Source organism: Octopus bimaculoides, chromosome 5 (assembly GCF_046866305.1).
Source record: "Octopus bimaculoides isolate indiv1 chromosome 5, ASM4686630v1, whole genome shotgun sequence".
In the NCBI taxonomy this organism is placed as follows: Eukaryota; Metazoa; Mollusca; class Cephalopoda; order Octopoda; family Octopodidae; genus Octopus; species Octopus bimaculoides.
In genome coordinates, this window is record NC_142932.1 from 95590485 (window position 1) to 95603621 (window position 13137).

At 34.2% G+C, this 13137-nt stretch overlaps 1 protein-coding gene across 26 annotated transcripts in view; it reads right to left on the reverse strand.

Moving 5' to 3' along the window:
* The window catches only part of LOC106879981 (uncharacterized), a 153277-nt gene that overhangs the window by 100133 nt on the left and 40007 nt on the right, over positions 1-13137 (reverse strand). For all 26 annotated transcript variants that reach the window (XR_016241967.1, XR_016241965.1, XR_016241966.1 and 23 more), the window contains 3 exons: positions 12479-12799; positions 8829-9083; positions 4200-4454 (listed from right to left, as the gene is read on the reverse strand). Coding sequence is in view for 23 of the 26 variants with exons in the window: in XM_089352686.1 (XP_089208812.1) it covers positions 4200-4454; positions 8829-9083; positions 12479-12799 (831 nt within the window). In the remaining 3 variants the exon portion in view is untranslated. The remainder of the gene's footprint in view (positions 1-4199; positions 4455-8828; positions 9084-12478; positions 12800-13137) is intronic.

A 13137-nucleotide genomic window follows, 5' to 3' on the forward strand; every position in this document is an offset into this window, starting at 1 on the left:
GTCTCCAACACTATAGACACCTGCATGAAAATCACAGAAAAACTGCAAAAATATTAGCAAATTCAACTGGACAAAATGTAATAAATACAATCTTTTCAACTATAGACACAAGGTCTGAAATTTCGGGAGAGGGAGCTGATTGATTACATTGAAGCCAGTGCTCAACCAGTATTTATTTTAACGACCTTGAAAGAATGAAAAGCAAAGTCAATCTCTAGAAAATTTAAACTCAGAACAGAAAGATGAATGAAATGCAGCTACACATTTTGTCCAGGATGCTAACAACGTAATAAATATAAATATGTTTAATTTGTAATGAGATATCCTTTACATCAATCTTTTTTTGTCTTCTATCTTTCATTACCAAATTTTCCAGTAGTTATTATCTCCAGTGTCAATACACAAGAATATACCCATTATAAACAGAAAATGAAGGATTTATTTTTGATACATTATCTTTTTGACAGAGTATTATTTGTGTTGATACTCCTCTCTTCAAGTAACAGATTCCATTGTGGTGAACACAAGATGAAATTTATCGATTTTGTCATTTTTATCAGCAGGGTTATCTTCATTCATACAGTTAGTGAATTGCATAACAGTTATTGGGATTAGCTGCTTTGACTTGCACAGCTTGATTATTGGTTTCATCTACTAACAGCTACCAAATTTCATTTATTCAGAACAACTGGATCAAATAATTCACAGGATTAGCTAATCCTGCAGTAAGATTATCAAGAATATTTTTAGACACAAGATATCTCTGGGTTGGAAATCATTAGAAAACAATTGTTATTACAAATCCAAAAGTAACTATTAGGAGTACTACCACACCCCTTCTTCTGCAATCTGAGACTACTTCTCATATATTATTTGTACATTTTGTACAGAAACAGCATCTAGCATGCTATCTTCATCTGCTGGGTAATATGCTTTCAAAATCACTTTCATGGTTATAATCAAAGCCTTTCGGTTGTTCCATGTAATGACTAAAAATTGAATATTTAACTGACTCAGATGTCAGATTTTCAATACAACATATTTTTCCCCCAAGCCTCACACAAACTTCACAAAAGTCACAGTGATAGCTTTATGAAGAACACAAGCTGTAGCAGCAATGTAAAATGATCATTGACTGGTGCAGAAAGCATGTGCACCAGGGCTACACAGAAGTATGTGGCAAAACAGAATATTAGTTTCATCGGATATAGGCACATATTGGTAATGGAATTCAAGGCCAGTGGGTTCAGTGTTAAATAATGAAAACTGAATAAATACACTCATCTTTTAATGAGTTATTCTTTTTTCTTTCACTGTATATTTTTATATATCCATACACTTTACATGATTACCTGTCCTTCTCTGTCACAATAAACTCCTTTTTCTTAAACAGAAAAAGAAATTTACAATTGGGGAAACAGTTAAACATATGAACCAAAGAGGGAAGTGTTGAATGGTAATTCAATCTGCTAGAATTGTCATGGATTCAAATCAAATCCAAATTTCTGGTAAAAAAAAAAGGGGGATACAGTGAACAAGGTAGTGCTGCATATACAAAAGGACAGGATGATCAATAACATCATCATTATCATTATCATTTAACATCTGTTTTTCATGCTGGCATCAGTAGGACAATTGAACAGGAGCAGGCAAGCTGGAGAACTGCACTTAGCTACTCTGTCTCTTTTGGCATGGTTTGTCACAGCTAGTTGCCCTTCCTAATGCTATAGGTTTTCTTCATAAGATTGACTTAAATCTAAGCAACAGCAGCAATAATTAAACATGATAACTTCAAACCTTAAAATACTTTTTATATGTAGTAGCACTTCCTGTTGAGTGAGGCATTCATCCCACCTCCTCTAATCTCTAGTATCTCTAAAACCAGACTGTATCTTTCAAGTCATATATATCAAGATAGCATACCTCTCACAATAGGCATGTTCCACCACAGCTATAATGCCACTTATATGATGCAAACAATAAAACATATAATGAACATAGTAGATATTTTAGTTCTAGATACCACGATGTTGAGATAATTAACATTTATATATGAACTTGTAGTGACGCATAGTTCTAGACGCCATGTTGGAACATTCATCTACGCATACACAAGGTTTAGAGCCTTCTGAAGACCTGACGGAAGCCCCTTATGCGCATGCACAATCATCAGCAGCAGCTAGGCTTCACCACCATTCACTCTCTTCGATCACAGCTTCTGACAGGGCAGGACACAACTTAGAGCAGCTCTGTTGAGAATGGGACCTTTAATGGCGAGCGGCACTGTGAGTCTGCAATAATGCCTTATTGCCTTGGTGCCTAACTACCAACCCTGCTGCTTCTTCACCTAGGTGTTCGCAGCTACCGTTAACCAGAGATGGAACGTTTATTCAGAGAAATAAATTATTATTGTTATTTATTCAGAGAGATCTTGTCCTCGCCTTTTCCTTCCATGAATTATGTATGGGATTGTGAAGCACCCAGCGAGTGCTAAATCACATTTTCTACAAACTATATGATAAAAGAAGAGCAGCTTTCATTAGAAAATGTACAACTGTAAACCTTTACACAGACTGAAACGAATTTGAGCTCTATCAATTTGAACAGAAATATTGTTTACCATTGATTAAGCAAAATTTCTATTTAGCTTGATAAAGCTGAACTGAAATATTGAAAACTGCAATATAAACTGTGATGTTATCAAAAATTTATTTGGCTGTAGTGAATAATGTAATTTATGAGTAGATTCTATTTAGAAGAGGAGGGACAATATCTATGACACTTGCAGAATTTCTTTTTGTTAGGTTGCTGATGCTCAATTTGATTTCGTGCAAATTTATGCCTGCAGGAAAAATATTGAGGAGCGAGTTTCATAGATTTTCATTTCTGAAATAAAAGGACTGAAGGAATTAATACAGACCAAAGATAATGAGACTAGGATAGCTTGGATCATCAGATAAGCTTGGGCAGAAGTGGTACACTATTTACTAATTTAGAGCAGAACTAGTTGTAGAAGAGGTGAAGCAGAAAATTTGAAGGTTCCTAGTTGCAGCATGCTAGTAAGTGAATTCCTCACAGTCAGTCTTTTGAGAGATGCAGTCAATAATGTGTCTATGTGCTTGCAGCAGCAAAACTATACCACATATTAGAGTAGTATTCTACTGACAGCTTTTTTTCTGAGGAGATAATCAATTAGTCAGAGCTGAAATAATTTCTGACTCTGGAGAGGAAGCTTAATCTTTAGAATGTTGTATTGACAATATTTTATATATATATATATATATATATATATATATATATATATATATATATATATATATATATATATATATATATATATATATATATATATATATATATATATATATATATATATATATATATATATATATATGGTATTTACAGTGAAATATCATTTGAGACTTAGCAATTTTGAGAGTTTTAGCTGTTTTGCTCAAGCATAGAATAGGTGTAGCGTTGCAAGTCTGTTCTTTAATATGTGCTATGATTATGTTTGATGATAGTGAAAACAAATGCTATCATATTATGTCTCCATTGAAGGACGATTTAAAAGCTTCTGCTCATGGAAGAATTGTAAGTCTGTTCATATGTATCAAGGCTGTGTGGAAAATTGAGCAGGAGTAAAAAGGGGTATAATGTGTATAGCAGCCTTTTGTTAGAAGAAACAGGCAGAACGATGTTTACGTGAATGCATAATTGAACTTTGAGGTATACAAGAATGTGATTCAGAGATTGTTATATTAATACATGCTGTAAGAGAGTAGACTGATCAGAAACTTCCAATTCATGAGATGAGATAGATGGATACTAAAAGATAGGCATTTCTACTCAGACACAATTCAAGGTTTTGCTAATGTAAAGCATAACTAAGCATTCACCAGTTTTTTGAAAGATCAGAGATCGTTGGTATGTGATATAGAAAAGCAGGTCTCCAGTATATCCAGTTATATACTGTTTAAAACTTAATAAGTTGAATAATTTATGTAACTTACAACCTACTATTTGTATTTTTATTGAACAAATTATTTTGGAAAAGCAAAGAAAATTAATTATGTAGAAATTTTTTGTTAAAATACAAAATTAACAGAAATTAAGATGAAAAAATCAGTGCTTTTCTGTCTTGAATGTAAATAATAAATTATTTCACAGATTTATAATGAAATTATATTTCAACTTACATTCTACGTTGATCCAATGTGTTTTATGTAATTCTCTTTTTTTATTGCACATGTTAGAAGCATAACAGGTGAAAACCTTATTATTTTGTGTTCGACTGATATTAGGAAACGTTAAATCTTGCAAGGTATTGTTATTTGGCTCCCACCTGTAGCTGTACTTTTCTGGATATCCATTTATTGCTTTACAATGCAAAATACATTTGTGACCTTCAAGAAAGGGTTCATCAGCCTCGATTTGTATCGTATTAGGTGGATCTGTATAAAAGAAAATCAGATTATTTATGTAATACTTGCATAAAGATATTTTATTTTTTGCTATTACATCAGCAATTAATATTCCAAGCTGCATTACATATAAAGTGATGTATACGAAATGAGAAAATTTTCAATAAATTCTATTAGCATTGCAATCTTTTACATTGAAAGAAAATATCCAACACAAATTTTCAAATCCTTACAAATATATTGGAAAAGATACAGCTATATAGGAAATCCTTGTTGGCAAAATTTAATTTGTAAGACAAAGTTTCAGAAGAAAGGAGGCAGAATAAAAGGAAATATTGAATATAAGTTTACAATAGTTCCACAACTATCACTAAATTAATTTAAATAAAAATATATATAATGAAATTGGTATTGTTGATAATGATGAATTGTTATAAAATTAGGGGAGTTTAATGCCAAAGTTAAAAAAAGAAAGCAGTGTTTAAAAAAATGAAATTATGAAAATCTGTTTGTGCAAACTTATGAAATTTTACTTACATTTTTTTCTAACTTCATGAAGTGCAATACAGATTATTTTTCCATACCATCTAGCTCTGAAGAGCACATGATGTTACTTAACAGTATTATTAACGATCATCCAGTTTTAATACCCAGTGCAAAATCAATTTGTAAGATTGGCTGCATGGATCTATAATACTGTACACGTTGATTGATATACCTACTCTATTGACATATGTGAGAGTGATTATTTTTTTGACTTATGGATTCTTAAATTATATGTATGTATCCTCCTCAAAACAGACAAACATCATCATCATCATCATCACCATTTTATGTCTACTTTTTTAAAACTCAGTTTTGGCATGCCTTCAATAGATGGATGCTTTTCCTAATGCCAGGAACTTTACAGAGTTTATTGGGTGCTATTTTTAATGGCACCATCACTAATAAGTTTCCCTTGTAACCTACAAAACTGAAGAGCTGTTCAACTAAGAGGGAAGATAAGAGATAGAGTAGATTCTTTGAGCAAAGTGTTGAGAGTTTAAAATATGACTGAGGGAGGGCAGAAAAAGTTTGTTACATGCTGGAAGATTTATGGCAACTATTTACTTTGCATCAATGGGTGGGGAAGACTAGAGTGGGGTCCAAGAGATAAATATTGTGATGACAAGGTACCAGAACATACCTGCATGATAACATGCCCAAGATATATATGGAAGAGAGAAGGATGCAGAAGAATAATGAAGGATGGTGGATAAGGCTATAAGAGTGTCAAAAGAGAGTAAAACTGACCATGAGGTGAATGAGGCCAGCAGTATATAGGAGATAAATGTAGAGAATGGTGAACAAGAGTGGAAGTAATCAGTGTGAGTGGGGGGAAAACTGAGGATGTGGAATAGAAATTAATTGGGAGTAGTACAGAGAAGAGTGGTGACCAGCAGTATCAGAGATAGCAATATGGTATAGTATACAGTAACAGATTCTATTTGAATTTCATACAAGAGCAGAAATTATAGTAGACAGGAAAGTGATAGAGGGATGTGTGATAGGGTGATGAGGGGTGGGACTAAGGTTGCAATTGAAGGAGACCGAGGGGATAGGATGCTGGATATAGAGTTAGAGATTGTGAGTGAGATGTGAGGATAGGATGATAGAGGTGGAGTTGAGGTTGCAAGTGAGGTGAGTGTGAAAAATGGAAACCAAGGAAAGGAATGTAGTCATGGATGACAAGAATGAAGAATGGGTGTCAACAGCAAGTGGCAGGGATCAGAAGTTACTAATGGAGATAAGAGTTTAAGATGGATACAAGAGTGAGGTGAAAGTCATCAACCGTTAGAATGAGGAAAATGGATGTGACTTGGAGGAGGAACCAGTTGTCTGGATACAAGATGAGAAGACTTAGGTGCATAGTGTACATATATATTATGCTTTGAGAGCCTCAGCCATGATCTGCCAGCATAGAAAGGTGAATCTTGTTGAGTACTGCATATCACTTATGAACTTGGTTTGTCATCTCTTTCATGTGTCTCAGCATCTTGACATGAGCCTTCACTATCTCATCCCATGTCTTTCTCTTGCACAGATTTCATCTACTGTGAGTGATCATCACTTTTATTTACAGCTATCTTCATACATACATATCAATGCAGTCTTCTCTCTTGCACACAACATTTGATTCCTCTAATGGCCAGTTTTTCTCTCAGCAAATTTGTACTCCATCAATCTTGCACTCTAACATTGCATATCCAGTGAAGCATGCTTGCTTAATTTCTTTCTAGGCTTTTCAGGTCCTCCACATTCAAAGGTCAGGTCTCACTATCATGAAGCATTCCAAGTTGAAAAAAATGCATCATAAACTCAGCTTTTCCCTTTGAGAGAAAAATTTTATGTTTATAAGGGAAGTAATAAATCCATGAGCTTTCTCTACTCAGTAAAATCTCTACTCAGTTTTTTACACTGGCTACTTTATTTTGAAAACATCAAATATACTTCCAGAAGGAGGGAAAAGGATGTAAGGCCAGGCCTTCAAATAAAATATATGAGACAGACGAAAGATGGAAGAGAGACTGTTAATATTTCCACTCATAAAAACAACAAAAAGACCGGACTTAATCTTATGGAACACAGAATGGAAAATTAGAATTTTGCTAGAGCTAACAGTGCCATGGGAAGAGAACATCACTAATGCAAAGTAACAGAAGGAGAAGAGGTATGAGAGATTAATCAAAGAGTGTGGAGACCAGGGATGGACTGTTGAGTATTACTACCTGGCAGTAGGGGCTAGAGGCTTCATTGAAAGGAAAATGATGACGTTATTTAAAAGAAGGTTTGTATTTTCGAGCTCAGAACTGAGAAAATTAATCAGGAGGATACAGGAGGCAGTCAGAAAAGCCAGCTTCTATATACAGTTGAAGCAAGAAGACCCAAAATGGCTTGAAAGCCATAACATGCTGACTGGGAAATAGCGTCACTAGGTGAGGCTGGCTGACACTTAAGCAGCATCACTGATTGACAGGTGGGCCAAGGTAGCGATCTCGTTTATAGCGTGCCTTCCTGCTGGTTCAAAGGCTTGTACCACCAAACGGCTGGTCAGCTCTGGCTACTGGAACTGAAATTAACATGACACTGTTGGAAGGCAGATTTAGAGAGGGTGCAGGCTAAAACTATGTGTCCTTCCCCTCCATTGGTCAGTTGAAGCTTAGACAGTGTCACATGGCAGTTAGCTGGTGCTGGCTGCTGGAGCCTAACAGCGAGTATTTAAAGGGAAATTTGGCAGGATGGTCAGTTGCCCTCTGACATTTGTTGATACTGCATTGAAGAAACCAAAGAACAAAAGAATAAAGGAGAAAGAAGAAACGCACTCAAAACCAGAGCTGAAGACACCTCCAAAAGGTGGGTCCCACCACATCGAAAATGGTAGCGGAGTGGGGGCCAAAACCGGGTGTGGTTCCTCCTGATAATGTCTTTAACCACTGGATCCTATAAAGGAGCTGTTGATGTAGTGAACCACGAAACATGGTTGGAATTCCTCCACCACTATTTATTTTCTGATCCTACTACAGCTTCAGCTATAAGAATGAGGACATTAGCATAAAGAGTTCCCAGTCTTAAATTTTCATGGAGGTATTTGATAAATAAAAAGGGACTGAGCATTGGTGGTATCCTACATACCCACTAAATTTATCACTGTACTTATTGCTAATTCTCATCTTGCTGGACAGCATCCCTGCATATGGCCTGTGTGACTTACACAGGCCATTCATCGACTCCTAGCTTCATCAGTGATTATTAGATCACCAAATGAGTAAACTCTGTCAAAGGCTTTCTCCAGGTCAACAAATGTTAGGTACAGCAGCTTACTTTTTTGCCAGGTATTTCTGCAGTTGTCTCACTAGGAACATCATATCTGTAGTACCTTTTTCTGGTACAAAGCTTAACTACATCTCATCTAGTTTAACTTTCTTCCTAATCAACTGAGCCATAACTCTTTTTCTGACTTTGATGACCTGGTCCAGTAATCTGATATCTCTCTAATTGCTTATCTCTCTTCTCAAATGAAATTTAAAGAGCTCCCAAGTATTTAAAAGCTATACAAGAATATTTATTTATATCAGAATTTGACCATAAGTTCATTCCCTCTGAATACTCAACTTACGTGATAAAACCACAAACAAATTCCAACAATACAATTAGATACATAGTTCACCATTTTGGTATAACAGAGCATTGTTTATAATTGTTTCCTTCACTCAAAAACCAGCATTTACAAAAGACATTTTACTTTTGTAAAATATAAGAGTACATTTACTCTTACATTTTACTAATCTTCTCATATTTGAATTAAAAAAAGAAAATGATAAAAACAAGTTAAAAATTTTCAAAAGATGCTTCATTTATACTCACAATAAATAGTTAAATTCTTTTCACGAGACACATTGGCAGCAATATGAGTTCCCAGGCACTTAACTGTTCGATGAGATTCAGGTGTTACAGTAATTTCAACTTCTTCTTTACTAGTATTTGATACATTTTTATACATCAAGGTTACACTTACTGGTGGATCACCACCTTTCAAACTGCACTGGAATTTGGTTGGAGTACCAACACATACTTTTCCTCCAGAAACATTTAGTGTCATGTCATCTCTTTCTGGAGAATCTATGAATTTTAGAACATAAAAAGTTAAAATAAAAAAAAAATTATTCCAAGCAAAATCAAATTCCTGCACTTAATAAAAAAAACATAAGAAATAAAAGAACAAAACAAAGTATATTTTGAATAAAATCACCATTTTAAAAAAGTTTTTAAAGTATAATTCTATATTAGTAAATATTTGAACATTGGCAAAAAAGAATAAATTTTAGGAGAAAAGCACATTTGTAATGACTTAGGTAAAAGGTCAGCAATTTTGAGAGGCAAGGCTTACTCACTACCAGTCCCCTAAGATAGGTTCTTTCTTTTATTGACCCTGAAGAGTTGAAAGTCAAAGTCAATTTCATTGGACTTTGAACTCAGAAAATAAACAGGCCTAACTAAATAATGCATAGTATTTTGTCCCATGCTCTACTGATGCTGCTTATTTAACCACATGATAGTAATAATTACTTTTGCTACTAAGCATTTTTTCTGGCAAGCTAACAATTCTGCCAGATCATCACCTTGACAATGACAATGACTGGGGTGGTGATGGTGAGGATAGTAATAATAATATATAATAGTAAGACCCATGAATATTTCACGAAATTAATGGTAAATCTTTTGGGTTATTTCTGAAAACTTTATCCAAAAAACCTGAAAGCATAGCCTGTGTTGTGTCTGCATGGAAAGATAGTCACTCATCTGCAACTCATTGAAAAGTGAAAGAAATTGAAATACAATGATTGCTTAATGTACCTTCTATATACATAATATATACTTTATGCACAATTTTATAGACTTAATACACAGCACTCATAAAATAAATATTCACTCTTGTTTTCCATTTGCCCCATAAACAAAAAAAATTGCTGAACATATGATACAACCTTTAGTCAAACTGCATGCATCTGCCACATAAATAAGTGAGCATATCTCATGGAATTACGCTTATGTGCATGCATTAAGTGATAGATGATATAAAAAAAACTTAGTTCAATTAAAAAAAATACACTTTTCACTTTCCAGTCACCACTGCCACCTCCATCATCACCACTCATATCAGGACAATTACCCCACCCCCAATAGGACAATTCTCCCCAACGATAACTACCCCCAGGACAATTACCCTCTAAGACAATTACCACTCTTGCTTAATTACCCCCTCTCCAATATATTAAGAAGTTTTAAATCATCATCTGTTGTTCTCAGAGGGTTATTGTCCATGGAGGAGGTAAATGTCCAGACATTTACAATTTTTATTTCCTTCATATATATTATCTATTTGATTATATATAAATATATTATATACAGATCAATAATATTAATATGCCAATTTGTTCTTTTTGTACGTACCTGTCGTGTGTGTCACACTTACTTCAAAGAGGAAGAGAGTGACAAAGTGAGAGAGAGGAAGACAGAGACGAAGTAAGAGAGAAAGAGAGAGAGTGAGAAAAAAAGAGAGTGAGTGGTGATGGCATTCGTTTTGTGTTTTTAATTTTTTCAGAGAGGAAGTAAGAGAGAAAGTGACAGTGAGTAGTGACGGCATTCGTTTTGTATTTTTAAACATTTCAGAGATGAAGCAAGAGAGAAAGTGAAAGAGACAGTGAGAAGTGACAGTCTTCATTTTGTGTTTCTAAATGTTTATCACATCACAAGAAAAGTAGATACATAGATACATACACACATTGTTAAATTAAAAGTGGGAGAGAGGAGGAACACAGAGGAAGTGAAAGAGAAAGAGAGAAAGTGAGAGAGGCAGTAGATACATAGAACCAAAGAAAAGTTGATACACAGATACAGAGACACAGCAAATATTGGATGTCACTTTCACTTTTCTTTACCACACGAGGATAAAATTAACTTGCAAGTGGATGAGTACTCCACAGACATGCATATCATTAACATAGTTCCCAGGGAGATTCGGCCTCACACAGAATATGACAAGGCTGGCCCCTTTAAATTACAACTACAACTCATTTTGGCCAGCTGAGTGGACTGAAGCAAGATAAACCTTCAAGTGGCTGGAAGAAAATGAAAAATGAGCCTATACAGGGGCAAGAAAATCTTTTTAGCCATTGGGGTCGCTATGGGTGTTAATCCAGTCCTAACAGCGGAGTTTATGGGTTTCACAGATCTGGAGGCCAAGCCCTCAGATAAGCACTGATGTGCAGGCTGAGCCTGAGTCAAGGGCGAATAAACAACGGAATAGCAATTATTTCATCATAGCTTTCACTGCTCATACTAAACACATGACATTTTTGCCTTACATTATGGAACATTTCCTTTCACTTTTTTTTAAAAACGACACTCCGTCGATTACAACAACGAGGTTCCTGTTTATTTGATCAACAAACAGTCAGCTCATAAAATTAACACGAAAGTGGCTGAGTACTCCTCTGACATGCATACCATAAGGTAGTAATCTGTAATTGTCACAATATAGAAGCATTTCTCATGGCGCCAGCACATAATTTACAGATGTTTACATTTTTTAATGTTTCCCATGAATTTTTCACAGGTCCAGCTAGTATTAATAATTACGATTACAAACAAATGCTAATAATTACAATGTTCTATTTAACACTTTACAATAGTAAACATTCTCATTTTTCTGTTTAACCTCAGATCTGAGCTCAAATCTGGAGAGCTGTTACAGAAAACAAATACCACCATACTGTACATCCACATACAATGTAACCTGCCACTAAATGTCATCAACCTCATTATCATCCTTCTAATACCATCTTCAACAGGGATATAGTGCATTGCACCAAAAAGCTATAATGCAAACAAACAAAGAATAAGTAAACAATCTAAAGAAATAATAACACCATCTAACAAGTATGCAAAAATCACAGAGAAAAGACCTAATGACATGGTATAATTTGCCATATAACATTGTTGAAAAAGACAAAAAAAGTGTTGTAAAACATTTTCCTTCCTAAACAGATAAACATGTGCTAAATGGCCAGCACTAAAGGGAGCTACAACAGTACAAAAACATGCCTAATACCCTCAAGAAGTACAATGCAAAGTTATTGCAAATCAAAAGTATAGTGAAGGGAGCAGACATGCAACTAACAAAATATACTTACATTTATAACGAACACATTTATTTATGTTTCAGCTGTGCACCTTATTCTAGAAATTAGAACTCAATGAAGTAAATGCTTTAGTTAACTAAAGCAAATTACAGATATCACCACAAATATTTTGGGGTCTACTAGTTCATAATTGGCCATTGATATAATATTAAAACTAAAATGAAATCAATAACGAAGGCTATTTTCAAAATTGTTAAATTTGTGTAATCCTCTCATTGTTGTGATAAATATAAATTCAGAAATGAACATATATTTTGAATAAATATTTTGAACAAATCTATACTTTTTGCTTTGAGATAAAAAAAAACTTACATTTCATATGTATTTCAAGTTTCTTTGACGGGTAAGTAAATTCACTTTTACTTAGAAAATATACAATGCACTGTAATTCCTTAAACTTGCGCTTAAGAGTTAATGTCAGTTTTGATGATAAGGTGATTAGCTTCCCTGATTTACTTGAACTGTTTGAAATATACGTTGTAGCATTTTCTTGTGTTCCATTTCTCTTGGTAATCAACCAAAACACTGAAAATTCAGGTTTAGCATTTTCAATAAGGCATTCATAACTTTTGTTCTGATTTTCCATAGGAACTGTATTAGAAATAGTCTTGATTGTGATTGATCTTGGTAAAACTGAAATGTAAGAATTGACAAAAATTGTATCAGTAAATAGATGGAATGATTGAATGAATATGTGTGTGTGTGTGTGTGTGTGCGTGCTCATGTGTGTGTATGTGCGCGTACGCATGTGTGTGTGTGTGTGTGTGTGTGTGTGTGTGTTTTAAAAATATAACTATATATCTTTTATTTTTGCTGGACAGGGGGAATTGAGATGAGAGCAGTCTCGTGAATATTGCTTAAATATTTTTAGTTTGATGAAAAATAAAACAGTATCATCTTTGTTGATATCAATAATTATTGATACCAACAAAGATAATACTGTTTTATTTCTGATTATAATCAGAAGGCAA